This window comes from Piliocolobus tephrosceles, chromosome 1 (genome assembly GCF_002776525.5).
Source record: "Piliocolobus tephrosceles isolate RC106 chromosome 1, ASM277652v3, whole genome shotgun sequence".
Taxonomy (NCBI): Eukaryota; Metazoa; Chordata; class Mammalia; order Primates; family Cercopithecidae; genus Piliocolobus; species Piliocolobus tephrosceles.
The window spans coordinates 70,013,629-70,033,688 of NC_045434.1; the positions used below are offsets into that span (position 1 = coordinate 70,013,629).

General features: G+C 36.2%; 1 protein-coding gene across 15 annotated transcripts in view; it reads left to right on the forward strand.

The window, feature by feature from the left end:
- The window catches only part of RPS6KC1 (ribosomal protein S6 kinase C1), a 218,062-nt gene that overhangs the window by 185,899 nt on the left and 12,103 nt on the right, over positions 1-20,060 (forward strand). For 14 of the 15 annotated variants that reach the window (XM_023203758.1, XM_023203767.1, XM_023203768.1 and 11 more), the window contains 2 exons: positions 6-95; positions 19,102-19,184. In XM_023203758.1, coding sequence (XP_023059526.1) covers positions 6-95; positions 19,102-19,184 — 173 coding nt within the window. The remainder of the gene's footprint in view (positions 1-5; positions 96-19,101; positions 19,185-20,060) is intronic. The other variant, XM_023203755.1, reaches the window with a different exon arrangement.

The window sequence follows — 20,060 nt, forward strand, 5'->3', positions numbered from 1 at the left end:
TTTAGGACACATTCAGCTAACGTATTTTAGCAGGTGGAGTGAGGTTGAAGATTCCTGTGACAGCGATGCCATAGAGAGAATGTACTGTGCCCCAGGTTAGAGCAATCTCCTAAAATGTTTCACTTGAAAAAGTGATTCGGCAGCTCTCATTTCTTTATAGAAGTTGTATTTTTGTATTTTTCACTAGCAGTTTACATATGTGTTGGATTGGGTTATCTGTTTAACCCTTCAAAAAAAGAAAATTTGGGGCTGAACCAATTAAGTAATTCATAGGTATATATGTGTATGTGTGTCCATATATTTATTATTGTTAAATGAGTTTATATCTCACAAGAACTGCAGTGAATTCTTAGAAATGTCTTAGCTTCTTAGTGTTTACAGGGACCTTTAAATACCCTGACGCTCTTTAGATTCGTAATTTTTTTCTTTCTTTCTTTCTTTCTTTTTTTTTTGAGACGTATCTCACTCTGTCATACAGGCTGAAATGCAGTGGTGCTGTTATGGCTCACTGCAGCCTCCAGCTCCTGGGCTCAAACAGTCCTGTTGCCTCAGCTTCCGAGTAGCTGGGACTACAGGTGTGCACCACCACGTCTGGCTAATTTTTTTAAAGCATTTCTTGTAGAGATGAGGTCTTTCTGTGTTGCCCAGGCTGGTCTAGAACTCCTGGGCTCAAGGGGCTGGGATTACAGGTGCATGCCATTACTCCTGGCTAATTTATTCATTTATTTATTTTTTGTAGGAACAGGGCCTTGCTGTGTTGCTCAGACTGGTCCTGAACTCCTGGCCTCAAGCAATCCTCTTGTCCCAGCCTCTGGAATAGCTGGGATTACAGGCATGAGCCATGGCACCTGGCAAAATGGAGGTTTTAAAAATGCAATATGATTTTAGTGATATGCCAGCCTGGCATTTTATAACAGATTTTTGTAGACACAACAGTTTTATCTTGCCCTTACTGTATTGTCTTTATTTTTTAAAAATTAGAGATTTATTCTAATAATAATTCTAATAATTTATTCTAAAAATTTAGATTTATTCTAATAAATAAAGCAAAATGTATTTATTAGCTCTTTTACTGACAATTATAGGTAGCATAAGCATATGAATTAATTGCATTTGAGTTGGTTTTTCTTAGTCATCAGTGCAGATGGGGCTGTGTTATGAATCCAAAGTTTGTTCACCTTTTGCTTACCGTTTGGCCTCTTTGGATGGCCAGAGTCACTTCACCTGTCACCCCATTGGCCTTCAAAGGAGTTTCAAGCTGATTTTTTTGACATAGTCTGCTTAGGTGTTGATCAATATAGTATTTAATACTTACCAGCTAACTAATGTATTGATGCTAACCTTGTTTCTCTGCATAATGGGAAGTGATGATAATAAGGATTAGAAGAGCTAGATTGTTTCCAGTTACAACTTTCGGGAAGTGATGATAATAAGGATTAGAAGAGCTAGATTGTTTCTAGTTACAACTTTCATTGTTAAGAATTATTTATGCAGTAGAGAATACCAAAGTTTTCCAGCCTATAAAATAAATATCCCAAAACGTTCCTGAAAGCAACTGTTAGGGTTTTATTTTCTTTCCTCCTTCTTCCTTCAAATTAAGACTGTTTGGTTTTTATTTATTCTTACACACAATAGAGCACACCTACATTTTTTTTTCTCAAATAGATAATGTGATACTATATTTTGAAATCATATTAGTTAATATAATAAAAAATTTCATGTTGAATTCACTTTATTACAGTTACTTGATTAAGAAAAAGCCAGATCCTCCCCACTTTCTAATTTGATAAGAAATAACATTTTAGGTTCCAGTGTACTTAGAAATATATTTGTTCATTATAATGAATTTGAAAGTTTTAGGATCAAACTTAATTTGGGAGTTTTTTTTGAATCAAGCCTGTTACATCCTAAAGTGAAGTCTGGTGGGAACCATATAACAAAACCAAACATTTATGGAATATTGTTTAATATTTGTAAGTAGCCCTTATTTCTAATTTTTGTTGTTATTTTCCTTTTTTTCCCCTGGTTCCTAGTAAGTGTATATGTTGTTACTTATTGGAAACTATCTGTAAATTTGCGCTTGAGCATTATAGCAGATTGTTTTTCTTTATTCTCAAGCACAGTCACATTTACTTTAATGTCCATAACATGTTGGTATCCTGAGAGTTTTACTGTGTGTAGAACAGAACCATATTACATTCATCAACAGATATACACTTTCAATTTCATATAATGAAATAAACCAAATTTAATACAGATCAGTTTCTAAGTTCTAATTTTTAAGCCTTGTCCCAGAAATTACAAGTCTCTTAGTTGACCAGCAGGTGGCAGTCTACCATTAATGGATTTTGCTGTCCTCTTCCAGGTTGTCCTTCACTAGCATTTGAAAAAAGCTGTAGTCTGAAGAGGTGCTTTGTTGTCATTATTTGCATAAAAGAATTGTGCTTCCAAGCTTTGTGAGTTGCAAAAGTGTTCTAGTGTTATGGCATGCTTTGTGAACAATGTGGAAAGGCTTTCCATTCATTGGGCCTGTTAATTTTAGCAACTAGGTAAAACAAAACAAGTAATGGCCTTAACAGAAAAATAACACCAATGTTCTAATTAAGATGACCTTAAATCTAGAGAGTTATAGAACTCGGTTAAGTCTATGTGCTTGCACCCCTCACTTACAACTCAAGGGGAATTAGAGCAAAAATTTGTGAATTACTGTTTGCCCCAAAAGTTCATAGCAGTGCTACTGATAAATCAAAACTACAGATAGGTTTTCCTCTCCTCGAAGGATGGAAGCAATGATAATATGTTAATATTTCAATGCTTAAAAATACAAATCAGTAACTATATGGGACATAGATTGTTTAACCACCTTTTGATCTACCCTTAGGAACACCAAGGGTTGAAGTATTTTCCTCTCATATGATCCCCTCCCTCTTACTTCCCAAGTCTAACCTTAGTATTATTGTCCAAGTAACTCTAAAGCATGTTAAGCAGCTGATGTTTGGTTAGAAAGAAAAGTTGTCACAAGATTACGATGAGAGCAACTCACTTCTGTTTAAACAGTGTGCACCCTCTACCCTGCCACTTCACCTCCTGGGAATCCTTATCACATATTTGTCCTGAAAACATTATCCACCTGCCCTGTACTTTATAATATCAGCAGTGTATCTTTTTATCTTGTGGATGATGTGCCTTTATATTTTGAGAAAAATTTCCAGTAACAGATTCGATTTGCATGGACAGAAACTTGAGCAAATGCCAAACTAGCAGGGGGGCCATTATTCTGCTCTATAAATAAGTTTAAAAAAGAAAAAACACACACACAGAAACCTGTGAATCAACATGTTTTGGTCTAATTGAGGGGAAAAGCAAGACAGATAAATTTTGAAATGCAAATGATCACCTTCTGTTATTTAAGTATAGTTTCTGCCAACTTTGTGATCCTAGATTTTAAAAAGTCGTAATTATTTCAACAACGTATACTCCCAAGGATGCCCAAGATTCACAAGTTTCTATAACAAAACTGAGAACTTTTTAAAAAGTTGCCACTTTTTTATATTAAAGAAAACAAATCCAACAACAAAAAGACAAAAACCATGGAGCTTTCTCTGTCTACATCTGTGAAAAAGCCAGCGCATAAATGGCTGCAGCTGCAGACCCATCAAGAGGGTCTTGAGAATACGAATTCACTGATCAAACCCAGCCCTGTTTTCAAAGTAGAAGCCATTCCTTTTAGGTTCACTTTGTATCCTTAGATTATCTAGGATGATTCTCTAGAAAGGTTTTATTTTAAATAAACATCATTCATGGTAAATGGGTTCCTTTCATACGACAGAAACACAGAATGGAGTTCAGGAAGAGAAAAGGCAAAAGAAATAGTCCACAAAGTAGGAACAGATTGTATAGTATGACAATGTAAATATAACACTGTCTGGTTTCCACATTAGGAGACTTTTAGATACTTTATTAGGATACTTTTATACAGGTTCTTCTTTTTTTTTTGTTGTGAGAGATTAGAGAATAAAAACTGGAGTAAATTGGTTATTTTTCTCTGGAGGACTTTATTTTGGTTACTCTGATTTTATATCCGTTTTTACACACATAAACACAAAAGTTTTAGCCAAAAGATTTTATGTGCTTTATCATTTGATTTATTAACTTATGATAAAGAATAAACCTTTGGTTATAGTGTTTTAAGTATAAAGGAAAAATAAAATGTCAAGAAAGTATTTTTTTACCACTTTTTTTTCTTGACTCTTATCATTCAAAAACAGCTAGAAAATAGAACCTGTACTACTAAGCATATAAAATACAAAAAAAAAAAAAAAAAGAAAACCGATTCTGAGGTGGGAGGATTGCTTGAGGCTGTGAATATGAGACTGCAGTGTGCTATGATCATGCCTGCAAATAGCTACTGCACTCCAGCCTGGGCAACATAGCACGACCTTGTCTCTTAAACAAAAATACAAGAAAATGATATTTGAAAGCTTAATATACGATCTGACACAAATGTATAAAATTATTTGTATTAGTTAACCTAATATAGTCACTTAAGTTTCCCATTCTAGTTTTGAACAAGTTGATACGGTATCCTATCAGTATGTGTCCTTCACTTTTATTTTCTGCCCCATTATGAGTCTTTAATTTGAAATGCTTGAAATTTACATTGATATTTGTCATGAATACTTTTCAGACTTGAGGATTTATAGGTGCATATATGTGTAAATTGAAGAAGTCCAAAATGCTTTTCACTGCAGCCCGATCTCCATGCTCCCAGATGTCAAATGACAGCTTTGCTTCCTCTCTCAGGCAATTTCACACTTGGAAACAGCTCACAGCTGACAGTGAAAAGTGAAACATAGAAAAATCATGCTGAAAACTATCTGTAAAAATTCAGTTTTAGAGCATGACATTTATTGACTACTTTTCTTTGTTCTTCTAGCCTGACTTTATCAAATAATCCATGAATATGTTTTGGGGAATAGTTTTCCCTGCCCTTTTCCATAAACATGCTTTCCATGGCATTTGTTTCTTTGTAGGCATGGAGCTCCATGTAATAGTTATGTATCTGATAATTAAAACTAGGACTCAGACCATGGATGGTTTAAAATATCTTTAGGCTAGCAGAAGTTTTTAAGGTTTAGAACATTTACACGGAATTGAGAACTACCAAACCTGCATATTGTCCCAGATCAGGTATAAACTCATTGCTTGACTTCAGGAAATTTATTTAAGACTTTCTAGGCCTCAGTTTAACAGTAGTAAAATAGATTTGTTGGGTGTAAGTAAAATCACAGATGTCAGATCATCTGACATCCTCCTTACACAAAATGTACTCAAAATTGAAGTTTATCTTATTAAGGCAGGCTTTTTCCCCCAAGGGTAAATATTGATTTCTTATCTAATGTTAGTAGAGTTAAAAAGTTATTTCATTTGGATGACTTTCTGAGTATATATTTTTACTCATTTATATAATTTGTACATAAAGTATATCATGTGGAAATAAGGGATTTATGGAAAATACTTTCATTTAGAGGAATGAAGCCAAAACAACTTTTGTTTGGGGTGAAAGTTGAATGTCAAGATTCTCAACAAACAAAATTGTTTAAATAAGAAAGAAATATTTAGATATGAGAATTTATGGGACCTGGATAATTTCAGCAAACATGAGAAATCTAATTTTAAGAATGTGAGATTGATAGGGAAAGCAAATAAATATAGATGTATATTTCCAAATAATAATGACATAACCAGGAGGTACTACTTTTTTTCCTAAAACAGAAAGAAGGTGGCAGCAAGAGGGAACTACAGGAATAATTTTGAGTAAAATATTTATGGTTAATATTTAAATATTATGTTTCAGACAGTAACTGTTCTATTTACCCTTAAGCAAAACTTCAGCAATAGCTAGCTCTCTTGTACATAGTATTTTAATGTTTTCCTTGAATGATTAACAAGTATGTTTAATTCTTTGCCCTCAGTTCTTATCATCAAAAAAAAACCAAATCTATTTCTTCTTCAGGAGAATCAGTTAATTTTTCAGTTTGCCATAGAATAGTGATGCTTTTCCACTAAAGAAAATTTCTTGATACACTTCACCACTGTATATCCATGAAACTTGTAATATGAGTATAGAATACAAGCAAAAAAAGTCTTCAAGTTAATGTAAGTCGTACGTTGTCTAGGCAAGGCCTTTGTGGTGCAAAGAAGATCAAAGGATCACTTTAGGAGGACTTGAGGGTCTAGAACCCTGGAATCCATGGGCCAGTCACCATCACATCTCAGTTAAGGTTGCTCCATATTGTAAGAGACTAGTCTGAAATCATGATTCTCCTATCAGGCCAGAATGTGATTTGTCTCTAGTGGTGAGAATGAGACAAAGTAAGAGCGAAGAGTTCAGTCCCTGTTATTTGGCATCTTAGCAACTGACGCATTAGCACATCCCAAGAGAAGTTTAATGAATTGATGTTTTGATACAGAAAAGGTGAAAAACAGTATCTCTGTACATTTCATAGTACTACCTGATATTTGGAGTGGAGGGTTTATGTCAAACTTTAGATTAGATTATTAAAAGTAAGTTAATCTTAATCTTTTATTTACCCCAAACCTTTTTCTTGATGATCTTGGGCAAATTTCTTTTTCAGAAGAGGAACATGAGACTAGAGACTTATGAAGTATGAGCTACAGTGTAATGCTTTTTATTTTCATATATCAATTGACTTTTGCAAGCTATTCAGTAATTGGCCTTACCACTGCATTATTATAAAGAAGAAAGTGAACTGTCTTTTGCCTCTGATGTTTAACGAAGATGTAATGCTGAGTCTTAAACATCATATACCAGAGCAATTGGCTAACTACTTTTATCAAATCATCAGTTTCTGTATCCCATAAAATTTTATAAATTTTAATCTCCGTTAGGTTACCAGGTCTTAGTCCTTCTAAGCAATTCTTCACAAATTCTTCCTTCGAATAAATGTTTAAAAATGCTAAGGTTTTAAAAAATGAGTGAGGATAAGGCAAGTAGGATTTCTGAAGCTCCTGTAATAGCAATGCATGTAGCTCTCTGTCTAACACAGCAGCAGAGTGGCAGAGAGAGAGCAAGTGAGCGAGAGAGCTATGCCTGTCATTCTCACAATTTTCAGTTAGCCTTTTTCTCATCAATCAACTGTAATGGCTTTGGTTGGGTAACACTGTGACACCCGATGGCTATTCAGAATGGAGTTGTGATATGATCAATGGAAAATGGAGCATGCTGTTGGTTTTTTTCCTACTAGAAATACAGGGTGAGAGAGTAAGCAAGATTGTTTAGAGCTCAGAATTATAATCAGTCAACCAGAAGTCATGTGGTAGTTACTCATTTCTTATTTTATCTCACGAGAAAACCGTATAGTAATGATACCTATAAACTCCCTTGAACAAGTATTCTTGGCTCTGGAGTGCTGAATCAAGTGGAATTAAGGCGTTTTGACCCAAGTTGTACAGATAATTGCAGGGAAGCTCAGAACATGGTTGCCAGGTCACCACGACAACAAGAAATTCAGAGCTAGGTAGTGGGAGAAAAGTGGAGTGAGATATGTAGCCAAGCCTAGCCTGAACTAGCTGAGTGTGGTCCGCACTCAGGTCCAGTTCCCCACAATACAGCAGGCCCAGGGGTTCAGGTAATTGAATTACCTAAAAGCCAGCTGAATAAATAATGAGGTGGTGGCAGGAAGCGAGGCTAGAGACCGAGGTGAGCCAAAACGAATGTGTGTAGGGTGGAGCAGCACCACATCTCCCCTGTCACCTTGCAGCACTGGGAGAAGAACGGGGCCCCAGCTGCTGCAGACTTCTCCCTCTGGACAGTGCCAGTCTCTGTCGTTGGTCTTCTTTGGATAATACACTAATTAGAGTAATGTGATTCCAGGAACTTTCAAACAGTTCGTGTACCCCGCTCAATAAATACGGCATTTGAATAAGCAATTGAGTACAATGCTGGAGGACTTTATGGAATAGAGAATGGATAATTAGGCAGTCAATGTTTTCTGAAATAGTATAAAATAAGAAAAAAGGAGCAAAATGCCCATTTGAAAGGATGGGCTAGGAAATGAGAATTCCAGGCTCTAGTTAGTCTGTCACCTAAGAATGAAGACCTGCCTCGGAAATGTGAGACTGTAGGGAAGTTTATTCTGTCTGACTTGACTCATTTCAAGTACAAGGCCCCTGTGAACAGCTTTGCATCTTTGAACTTGTAAACTTTAAGCTATTAAACTTTGATATTTTAGTTTATAACTATTAGAGGAGCATTCCAAACCTGGAATTAAAATGAAATTTTATTGTCATAGTTGCTGTGGCTTTTAGTTTTGCTTTTGGTTGTAACATTTTCTATTGTCATATACAAAAACTTAAAAAAATTTGTCTCTATATTTAAAATAGTACCCCGGCTAGGTAGCGTAGTTGTCCTACAATGCATGTAATAATGAATTTGTTTTTGATAACATTTAAAAAATATTTCTAATTGATACAAATGATCTCACCAGCCCACCAGCCACATAGAACCAGCTTACAAATTTGTGGCACATTTTATGGAATTAGGTGCCTAAATTCCTTTAATTGAACAGGAATAGAAAAAAACCCTGAGTTATCTCCCTGTTCTGTCTTCTTTATTCCCCCAGGGTTTTTCAGCCTTTTTTTTTTTTTTTTTTCCGAGACAGAGTCTTGCTAGGTCACCCAGGCCAGAGTGTGATGGTGTGATCTTGGCTCACTGTAACCTCCACCTCCTGGATTCAAGCAGTTCTCCTGCCTCAGTCTCTCAAGTAGCTGGGCTTACAGGTGGCCACCACCATACCTGGCTAATTTTTTGTACTTTTAGTAAAGATGGAGTTTCACAAGTTGGCCAGGCTGGTCCTGAACTCCTGACCTCAGGTCATCCACCTACCTGGGCCTGCCAAAGTGCTGGGATTACAGACGTGAGCCGCCGTGCCCAGCCCAGCTTTCTTTTCTTGATGTAGCACATGCCACCTGTGCCAGAGCAAACTGTACCATCCAGAGGCAGTCATTGTGCTTTGCATGGGGAGCACTGGAAGGTGTCCATTCCACCACCTGAGTTTAGGCTGCCTTCATCTCTTGCCTGGAATAGTGTAGTCAGCTGACTGGCCTCCACTCATCCTCTAATCTTTGTTTCTTCCTGCGGCTGAGTATGCTTTAGATAATGTTTTAAACTTTTTAACCTATAACTTGTAAAAGTGCAAAAGAACTTGATGTAGATCTGCATGCTCAATGGAACGTAAAGAAAACGAATGTGATGAGGGTTTTGGTGGTGCTTTGAGTGCCTTGAATGGACAGTGCTACAAAATACAAGATTGATATATTTAGTCAACAAACATTTATTAAATGCCTCCTGTGTCCCAGGCACTGTGCCTAGGAGCCAGAAATAAAAGACACAATTGGTATAATATTGACGGTTACTTTTGAAGATTTACATGAAAAGGAGTCTACCCAAACAGAAGAAATATACAATTGGTTAACTAGGATATTAATAGACCTTTATAGGTGAATAGTTGTATTTATAGAATGGTAATTTTTTGAGCTAACAAAAGACATGCTTAGCTGTCCACCTTCCCACAGTTTAGTTCCATATATTGTTGGATACAAAAAATGCTTTCTTCTGTGTTTCTTTCTCTTTGCTCTTTAGTCATCAGCTGCAGTGGAAGACTAATGCTCAGCTCCTGCATAGAAAATCTTTATACACAGCAAGAGCTGGTGAGAGAAATTGACTAGGATTTTGTAATTCTAGTCCCTTTCAATTAGCAACAGATGCTGCAGGGAAAGATTGTCTGTATAGGAACACAGTACTAATGTTTCTGTGCCCTAGCTGACATGGAATGCTCATTGCAAAAGAAAGATGTTCTTTTCCTTGGTCAAAGTTGTCACCAATGACAGATTAAATTTTTTTAACCTTTCTCCTAAATCCATTTAATGAAGTCTGACTCCCTTAGAAGAAAGTTAAATTCTTGACCAATTGTAACAGCATTTCTAATTGAACACTTAAAGAATTTATAGAAAGTTTAGACATTCCAGCTTCCTTTCTGATAGTATAAAGGTATACATTGTGCTTAATTTTAAGGTTTATAAGAATTTGCCTTTGTTCTTATGTTGTCTTATTTGTTCCTTATGGTTTTTTTTCCCCCGAAAGAGAGCTTTGGAATCCTTGAGGTCAAATATTTAAAGTGAACATTTTTATTATTTTGAGAAAAAGAATCCTGTGGCATTAGAAAACTATATTTACCTTTCACCTCCTTCCCTAGTGTATTTACTACTGATCATCATTTTAATGTATTGTATGGATCTTGTGGCCTTAAGATTGGCCTGTCATTCTGATATTTGGATAAAGCATTATGTTACTTATGTGATAAATTCTTCCAGTATCTATCTATTGGTTTAGAGTATTACATAAACACTATTTACAATGATTGCTGCTTTTTAATTAAATTTATATGACTTCTTAATAACAGTTCCACAGTTGCTATAACTTTGAGAGTGAAAAGAAATGAGGCTTTTAAGATTCTATTCATTTAAAAAAGCCTAGTTAAGAAAAATAGTTTAAGAGTTCTAAATTACAATAGAATTTCTCTATAAGTGAAATTCTCTTCTAAGAAGATTCTGAACATACTGTATTTCCTTCTGTTTCATGGGGAGAGAAGATAGTAACAACAGAGCATATTGCCAGAAGGAGGTTATGGACTTGTCTCTGGGAATTTTTGGAATGGGGATGGGTAACTATATTGTTAGTAAAGGTAAAGTGAAGAATTAGATGATTTATGTGGTTCTCCTTTAGTGGAAAAACCAGGGAACTGAGTCAAATGGCCTCACCAGTCTGATGGTGTGTCTTAATATGTATCTGTAAATGTGGAATATCAGATTCCCTTATTAAGCATTTTTAAAGTGATGTCTTTTAAAGAAAAGCAAATTCTGAATTTGGGATGTTGAAAGCCCCACAGTTGCTTAAAATGCAAGATGCTTCATCTTTATAAAACTTTATGGAAACATTTTTGTTTAAAGCTTGAGTTTAACTTGCAGTTTCTAGTTTTCTCAATTTTGTATACAATTTCCAGTATAATGTTAGATCTGTCTTTGGTTATTTTTGCATCATGTCTGACAAATCTATGCAGTTTAAATTGTATAATCTTAAAAGGCAGTGCCTGTACCCTTAGATAAGCATACATCATGATTTTAGTATGTTGGAATCACATAGTCTCTCCAATGTCTTTCAAACTTCCTCAAGTCTGAGAGTATGTACTGTTCTTCTTTCCCTTCCTTTCTCATCGCTATATAGACATCTTATGGTTGAGTTCAAGCTTTCTGCTTTTTTGTTCCTTTACTTTTGGGTGCTAAGATGATTATAGTTGCATGTAGGGTAAACATTATTATTTTGGCTGTAAGAGGGAGACTTGGAAGACTCTGACTATCATAAGGACTATAAAACTTTGTTATTCTGTGTTTTAGCAAGCTCTTTGGCAATATGGGCTACCAAGACAGCATTATTTTTCTGAAAAATATCTTGGCTTATTGAAGAGTGTTCTATGAGGTGTTAAACATGAGTAAAGCAAAGGTAGGCAAAGCACATTTTATGTTGTGATATCTTTGTTTTATTTAATCTTGTTTATTCACTCGTGAAATATAGTTTGAATCATTAGTATGAATCAGTAAGATTCTATATTGTAGTTAGAATATCAGAATACTGAAGTGAAAGTTCTAGAATTTGACTCAACAGTTTGCACATATTTGATGTCCTTAAAAATTTATGGATGAGTTCAAATTTAATCAGGAACTGATTCTGTATCTCCATTACATTAAAAGATGATAATGGTTAGATTTAGTGACCCTGATTCATTTCACTTACCACCAGGTAATTAGTCTTTTAGGGAAAGAGAGGAGTGGCTGTGTATAGAAAGGAGAAAAGGAAGAAGATTGAGGAATGCTTGCTCATCTTAGCATAATCTACTCTTTGGGCATCTTAGGTTAATGGAGGGAGAAGAAGTTATGAGAAAGGCTCATGAGTGCTTTTGAAAACACTTTCAGGATCATAAAATTACAGATTAGAAGAGGTTGAAGGAATGTTAGAGGTCTGGCTGTTCTCATTTTCAGAGAAGCATAGTGATATACTCAGCCAAGCTCAAACAGCAGCATAACCAGAGCCTTGGCAATACATCTGTTTGACTTAAGGATAAAAATCCAGGATTCTTTGATATCACCATCTCTTTTTGAGTTTTTATGGGAATAAACTGAGAAATTATTTTCTGAGGTAATAGTTTATTTTTCTCTGATCATGTTTCTTAATGCCTGTAGTGTGCCACTGCACTTGTAGAGAATAAGGATACTGTTTTACCAAGCCTAGAAATTGCAATTATAGAATGTAGTGGTAGGGAATGGGGCATGCCCAGAAACTTAACACCTTGTGTTTTATAGGAAAAATGTTTTGAAAATTGGCAAAAAAAAAAAAAAAAAAAAAAAAAAAAGTGGTAGAGTTTATCCTTTAAAATATTTTTCTAGGCCAGACGTGGTGGCTTATGCCTGTAATTCCAGCACTTTGGGAGGCCAAGGCAGGAGAATTACTTAAGCCTAGGAGTTTGAGACCAGCCTGAATAACATGGTGAAATCCTCTGTCTACAAAAAATAAAAATAAAAAAATTAGCCAACTGTGGTGGTGCATACCTGTGGTCCCAGCTACTTAGGAGGCTGAGGTGGGAGGATTGCTTGAGCCCAGGAGGTCGAGGCTGCAGTGAACCGTCATCCTGCCACTGCACTCCAGCCTAGGTGACAGAATGAGAACCTTTAAAAAAAAAAAAAAAAAAAAAAAGAAAGAAAACAAAACAGAATGTTTTTCTGCTTGTTTCCAGAGATTTTTCAAATTTGAGGTAGGAGTTAAAGGGGATTTCTCAACTTCACTGTGTTATTCTTTTAAAATAGCCTCAGAGACTTACGTGGTATTTCTTTTCATTCTCTACTTTTGATTTTAGGCACATATACCTGATGTTTGTAGTAACTATCATGTTGCTTTATGTATAAATCAGTGTTGTTGGTTTATGCTTGGGTTTTTCTATATAGAGTTTGCAAGTAAAGTAGTTTTAGAGTAGTGGTCTTTGACAGACACACAACTCAGGTTTCTTTTTGGCAATATGGTTTCAGTGTATATCTTAAAATTTTTAATCTAAGAATTACTGATATTTAAGGATCTTAAAAGGGCAACCAAATAAAGTCCTTTGTTCTGATAATTGAAAGAATTTTTTTTCTGTTTTAACACCTATAAAGAAGAAATTCTACAAGTACTTACCTTCACCTGTTCTCATATTTAAGCTTCCTAGCTGTTAGGAAGTTCTTTATATCTTGCCTAAATACAGAACTCTTTGTCGTAACTTAGAGTCATGTATGAAAAATCAAGGACAGTTGGTCGTGATATCAGTATCACATTAATTAATGAATCCCTGCTTGATATAAAGTCATTTTGAACAGTTTCAAGCTGCATTGTTAAGGGGATAGATTTAAAAATTGTTCAGTGTCTTCTTTTCTGGTTTCCATGAAAAACCAATTTACTTGTTTACAGTTCTTATCCTTGTCTACTACTCCAATGTGATTAAAGACATTCAGCCTAGCTGCCTTCATAGTTTCAAAAGCAGTTTTTCTTAGATGGGACCAGCAGTCTCCTTAGACCTAAGTGCTGTTAGAAAGCTGAACTAATCATATCCAAGAGGAGGCAAGAAAGAAAGTCAATGGGGAGGAAATGAAGCAGGCTGTCTGTAGAAGAGAGAAGAGATGAAGATCCAGGAAAGATGGAAAATGGGGAGTGACAGAGGTAGACTGTGGTTGACAGCACTAAAGTGTCTCCAACAGTTATCTCAGGTGCCACTTGGTGTCTTCTTAGACTAACTAGCTAGCAAGCCCACTGAAGAGTGGAAATATAAGTAAACTTTGCAGGGGTGTCCAATCTTGTGGCTTTCCTGGGCCACACTGAAAGAAGAATTGTCTTGGGCCAAATAAAATACACTAACACTAATGATAACTGATGAGCTAAAAAAAAAAAAAAAAAGTCGCAAAAAAATCTCATCATGTTTTAAGAAAGTTTACAAATTTGCATTGGGCTGCATTCAGCCCACAGGCTGTGGGTCACACAGGCTTCCTCTAGGGGATTCTTAGGTCTCTTCCTGCTGTCTCTGTTGCCTCCCATTCGATTGGGGCTCATCAGACACTGTGGCAATCCACATTTGGAGCAGACATTGGTCGTTATTTACCTGTTAAGGACCCTGGCAGAAGATTACTTAGGGATTTCGAAGCAGCATAAAGCCTAGTTCTTAGACTCTGCAGTTGAGCAAGTTCACAGAAACCAATACAGGAATCAACCTTGTCTCATGAAGTGCCTCTCAAATTTTTCTGCTTATGTACTTGACTGTAGAGGTGATATGAAATGAGTATCTCAGGGGACCAGTGAAATAAGATTCTGAGGTTTCTTTGAAGCCTTTTTATCTTGCAAATCCACGCAAATTTTACATTGTGTTCCATAATAGGTCTATTTATTTTAAAAAATAGTAATTGTAAAACAATACTGCATCCCCTCCCCACATACAAAAGTCTTTGAGACTCAGGAATATGCACTGTGCTTACCTTGTGGCTTCAAGAACACACTCCCCCTACGCCTCTCCACTAACACATTTCGTCTGGGGTGCATGTTCCCTGCCGTGGTGTGGAAAACAAACATGTAGCTTTTGAGGATCTAGGCTACATTGTTGATGGCACTTTGGACCTTTTGCTGAATTTAAAAGGTACTTTTATAAATATGTTAGCCATTGATTAGACAGACCCATCTGGGCAATCCTCTGCTCAGTTTTCGTGGGGAACCTCATGAGCAGAGACTTAAGAATGTGGCTTCAGTCTAGAGCTCCTTAGCACATGTTATTGGACCCTATAAACCATCTCATTAATTTTTACATTTCTCGAAGCTAACTGGATCAACTGTCCCGCTTCTTCGTGGACACATAAATACAATATTCTCTCCCAAAGTCACCATACCCAAATAAGTTCTTCCATAAGGTTGCTTAGAGATTGTAAATAATTCCTGTAAAGTGTTCAATATGGTTTCTTACATGTAGTGAACAGCCAGGAAACGGTAGCTGCTATATTATTATTGCTGCTATCATTATACAATGTGTAGCTACTATGAACAAAGCAGCATTATAAATGGAAAGTTTTTAAAACTGATGGCTGACAGATAACTTTGGATCTTGAATTGTAAACAGGTAAAACTTTTTTTTTTTTTTTTTTTTTGATATGGAGTCTTACTCTGTCGCCCAGGCTGGAGTCCAGTGGCATGATCTTGGCTCACTGCAGCCCTTGCTTCCTGAGTTCAAGTGATTCTCCTGTCTCAGCCCTCCAAGTAGATAGGACTACAGGTGTGCACCACCACATCTGGCTAATTTTTGTATTTTTATTTTTTATTTATTTTTTGAGATGCAGTCATGCTCTGTTGCCCAGGCTGGAATGCAGTGGCGCGATCTTGGCTCACTGCAACCTCTGCCCTCCTGGGTTCAAGCAATTCTCCTGCCTCGGCCTCCCGAGTAGCTGGGACTACAGGTGCCCACCACTACACCTGACTAATTTTTTGTATTTTTGGTAGAGACAGGGTTTCACCGTGTTAGCCAGGGTGGTCTCGATCTCCTGACCTCATGATCCAGCCTCCCAAGTGCTGGGATTACAGGCGTGAGCCACCACACCCAGCCTATTTTTGTATTTTAGTAGAGATGGGGTTTCAACATGTTGGCTAGGCTAGTCTCAAACTCCTGACTTCAGGTGATCCTTATAATACTAAAAAGTATGCACCGCTTGTGATATGATTAAAGAAAATGGAGTAAATGAAATTCTTGAACAAAATGATACTTAAGAAATAAAACCACTAACTACACTAGGAGGAAAACTGATTATAGCTTCACGTTATTTAACAATGTGGCCAAGGCATAGAATTCTGTGGAGGAATAGTGCCTAGTACAGTGCTTAGTTTGTGCTGCTGCTTGTGTATTGGTTGAATGAATTTGATGGGTTGATACCTTATTATGGAAGCCGAATTGTATATATATACCTGATTAAGCAAGAAATTTGAATGTTATCTAATGGTCAGTGAGAATTTTGAGCAGGGAAATGATGTCATTCATTGCTTGTTTTAGACTGGAAGGAAATGTACAAAAGGTTGTATTATAATTATGATAGAACTATGATAAATTTCCCTTTTACTTTGCTAACATTTCTAAGAACACATACCCTTTATAAAGTCTAAGAGTACACTTCCAAAGGTGATAGTGGCTCCCTGTGAAATGGGAATGGGGGTGAGGGCAATGTATTTGCATCTGGGAGGGGTAGCATATGTACTTTGAAAGAGAGCATCCAGGGATATGTCCTTCATGAGTATCATTATTGTAGAGAATCCTTGAGTATTAAATCATAGAACTCCTAGAGCCCCTCAGCTCTTACCCTCATGTTATAGATGAGATCAAGTGAATTCCTTGACTCAACCCAGGACTCCTGATTCCTAGTTCATTGTTCTTTTTCATCCATTAAAGTTGTGGGAAAAAACATGCAGGTGAACAGAAGGGAGGATTGGTTTATGTAATTTTGTCTTCCCTGCTCCAGAGTAACTTTTCCAACAAGCCTCAATGTTTTCATATCATCTTGCTGTACTTTAAAAATTTAAAAATTTGTGTCAATTACATATTCATGTAGGTAATAAAAAAATCTCACTGGCTGGGTGCAGTGGCTCATGCCTGTAATCCCAGTACTTTGGTAGGCCAAGGCGGGTAGATCGCCTTGGCTCAGGAGTTCTAGACTACACAGGGCACATGGTAAAACCCCGTGCATACTAAAAATACGAAATAATTAACCGGGTGTGGTGGCATGCAACTGTAGTCCCAACTACTTGGGAGGCTGAGGCAGGAGAATCGCTTCAGCCCCAGAGGGGAAAGGTGCAGTGAGCCAAGATTGCACCGCTGCACTCCAGCTTGGGCTACAGAGTGAGACTCCTTCTCAAAAAAAAAAAAAAAAAAAAAAATCTCACCACCCCAGAGGCAAATCAGTAAAACATCTTGTCATATTTTCTTACCAGTCTTTTTTCTAAATGTGTACTTTTAAAATTAGAATTGTATTGTTTTACAGCTTTTTAAAAAGCTATTGTTTTATAGCTTTTTATATGTTTTTATATACAAACATTCACTTAAGTATATGTAAGTGTTTTTATTTTATTTTATTTTTTGTTTTTTAATTTTTATTTATTTATTTTTTTGAGATGGAGTTTCGCTCTTGTTGCCCAGGCTGGAGTACAATGGCGTGATCTCAGCTCACTGCAACCTCCGCCTCCCGGGTTCAAGCGATTCTCCTGCCTCAGCCTCCTGGGTAACTGGGATTACAGGTGCTCACCACCACACACACCTAATTTTTGTGTTTTTAGTAGAGATGGGGTTTTGCCATGTTGGCCAGGCTGGTCTTGGAACTCCTGACCTCAGGTGATCCACCTGCCTCAGCCTTCCAAAGTGCTGGGATTACAGGCGTGAGCCACCGCGCCCAGCCCTATTTAAAATGGTTATGTAGTAGTAATCCATAATACAGATGTGCCACAACATATATGATTAAATCTCTATTGTTAGGTAGTTCTCAGTTTTTCAAACAAGCAACTATTTTATAAATGCAAAGAGTTCTAAGAACATTAGGAGACTTCAAGTCATTCACTTACTAGTTTGAATTAGTTAATATCTGCTTTCTTTTTACTACCTAGTTGAGAGCGGCTAGTTGGAGAATGGAAACTGTGATTTGGCATGAAGCACTTTAGGAAGAGAGTGGGCTCAGAAAAGGCTGTGAAGGGGTAGAGTTCTATATAGGCTGTTTGAACCTCGGAAAAAGGGATGTAGAAAAAGGTTGCTGAATGGAGTAATTTCAGTGTTTTGCATAGGAATGACTCTTTTTCTGGTCCATGTGACTTTTGCTTTAAGACTATCGCTCAAGCTATTTTGTAAGTTTGGGGTTCTCCCACACAAATAGATTGACTAAGCACTGGTTAAAAGGCTAGGCACCTGAGTACCACTTATATGTTTTACTTTCCAAGTTCCAACCTAACTACTTATAAACTCGAAAATAGTTACGAATTGTGGGTTACCTATAGTCAAATAGTAGGGTTTTTTTTTTTTTTTTTTTTTTTTTCAGTCAATTGGAAATGAAAGGGCAGGTATTGGCAAGGCTTAGGGACTAATTTAATGCCATTAGGAAAGCACAAGGTAACTTAAGGGCTAAAAGCCTCAAAAAAAAAAAAAAAAAAAAAGGTGAAATGAAGAGTTGTTGCTGATTGGTGCAGGAACCTGAAAGATGAGACCTGAAAACTCAAATTACATTTCAGAAACTTGTGCTGGCGAGAGATAGGGATAACACAGATAAAAGTGTAATTTGTAGGTACTCTAAAATCCCTTATCTTGGCCAATAATTTCAGCCATGGCTTAAAATAATGTATCTATCTGTACTTTAGCAAAATGGGTAGATTTGCATTTCACATGTTCCTCCTTTGGTTGAAAACAACTGATTACATAGGAAAGGGAAGATGATACTCTAAACTAGGTCTTCATTCTGCTACAGTATGACATTGGACAGGGCATTTCATCTCTCTGCTTTCTAACCTGCAAGTAAAAGGATGATTAATATTGGTTTAGATAATTTTTAAAGTTCCTTTAGAACCTGAAGAATCTTTATTTCTAAAACAAAAATGTCACCCATGAGGTAGAATTGGCTATACTTTCTCAACTATAAGAAATTAAGCAAAATGCTGATCTAGTAGGTTCACATAACTTTTAAATAAAGCATCTTGAAGGTGTCCCTCTATCAGCTGAAGAACAAATGTCTGAGTTTAATATATGACTGCATTAAAAAAAAAAAAAATGCAACCACAGTAGGTGACCAAAAGGATAAGTAACTTTCAGGAATTTTGAAAGCCCAGTAGTATTTAGTATATGCCCTCTCAGCATTAAAAAGGTCACCTTGCTAATACATGTTAATTTTGAAAGTTTAATTGACCTTTGAAATTTTAATATCAACCTTTTTTGGTGTGTTTAGAGGTTGGAGCAATCACTGAAGAAACTGAAGCCTGTGATTGGTGGAGTTTGGGTGCTGTCCTCTTTGAACTTCTCACTGGCAAGGTAAGCAGTGACCTGGACGTTTAATAAATTTACTCAGATGCTACCTTGATTTCAAATTGAGAACATTAGCCTTCACCCTTAGTTTTTAAATCAGGGACTAAGCAAGAAAAACTTTGATACCGAAAGGAGGTAGAGAAATACAAGTTTATCGAGATTCCAGATTTTTTTTTAAAGTTGGATTGCATTACATTGAATAAATTGATGGTAAAATTATTTCATGTCACAATATTTCATAGTGAAATATGACTAAACCTTTTTTCTTTTTAATTTTCCATGATTCAGCTTTAACAGGGTCAAATCTGTAAGGTTTATGTAAGGATGTATTAAAATTCTCTGGATGTTTTAAACATGTTGTCTGAAACCAGGAGGGAGTTCTTATTTAAGAAAATTAATGTAGATATTAAAGTTAGCATTATCTTTTTCTCAGTACCATAAATTTTTCCTATCTGTTCTAGCTTAAGGACAGAAATTATACTCTCAGATGAATGACTTTTGAGTATGATGTTTGAGTTAGTAGACTTTAATGAAGTATTGTGCAGATTGCTTCCTGGGAAGAAAACAGAGAAAATGAACAGTTACGCTTTTGTAAATAGGTATCTACCTACATGTGTAGATAATACTGACCTAAGATTGTTGGAGAGTTTACAAATCACCTTTACAGACATTTAAACTGTAAAGCGCTATATATGTATGTAAAGTATTATAACTAACAAATTCTAAACTTTGAAGAGTTTTTAAAACATTAAAACATTTTAAAGGGATCAGATCCCTTTTTAGTTTTGCATATAATTTAAGCATTTCTATAATATTCTGAGCCATTAATTTTATAACCAAGGACGATGGGACAGTAGCATAAGCTTATGATGTGATCACGGT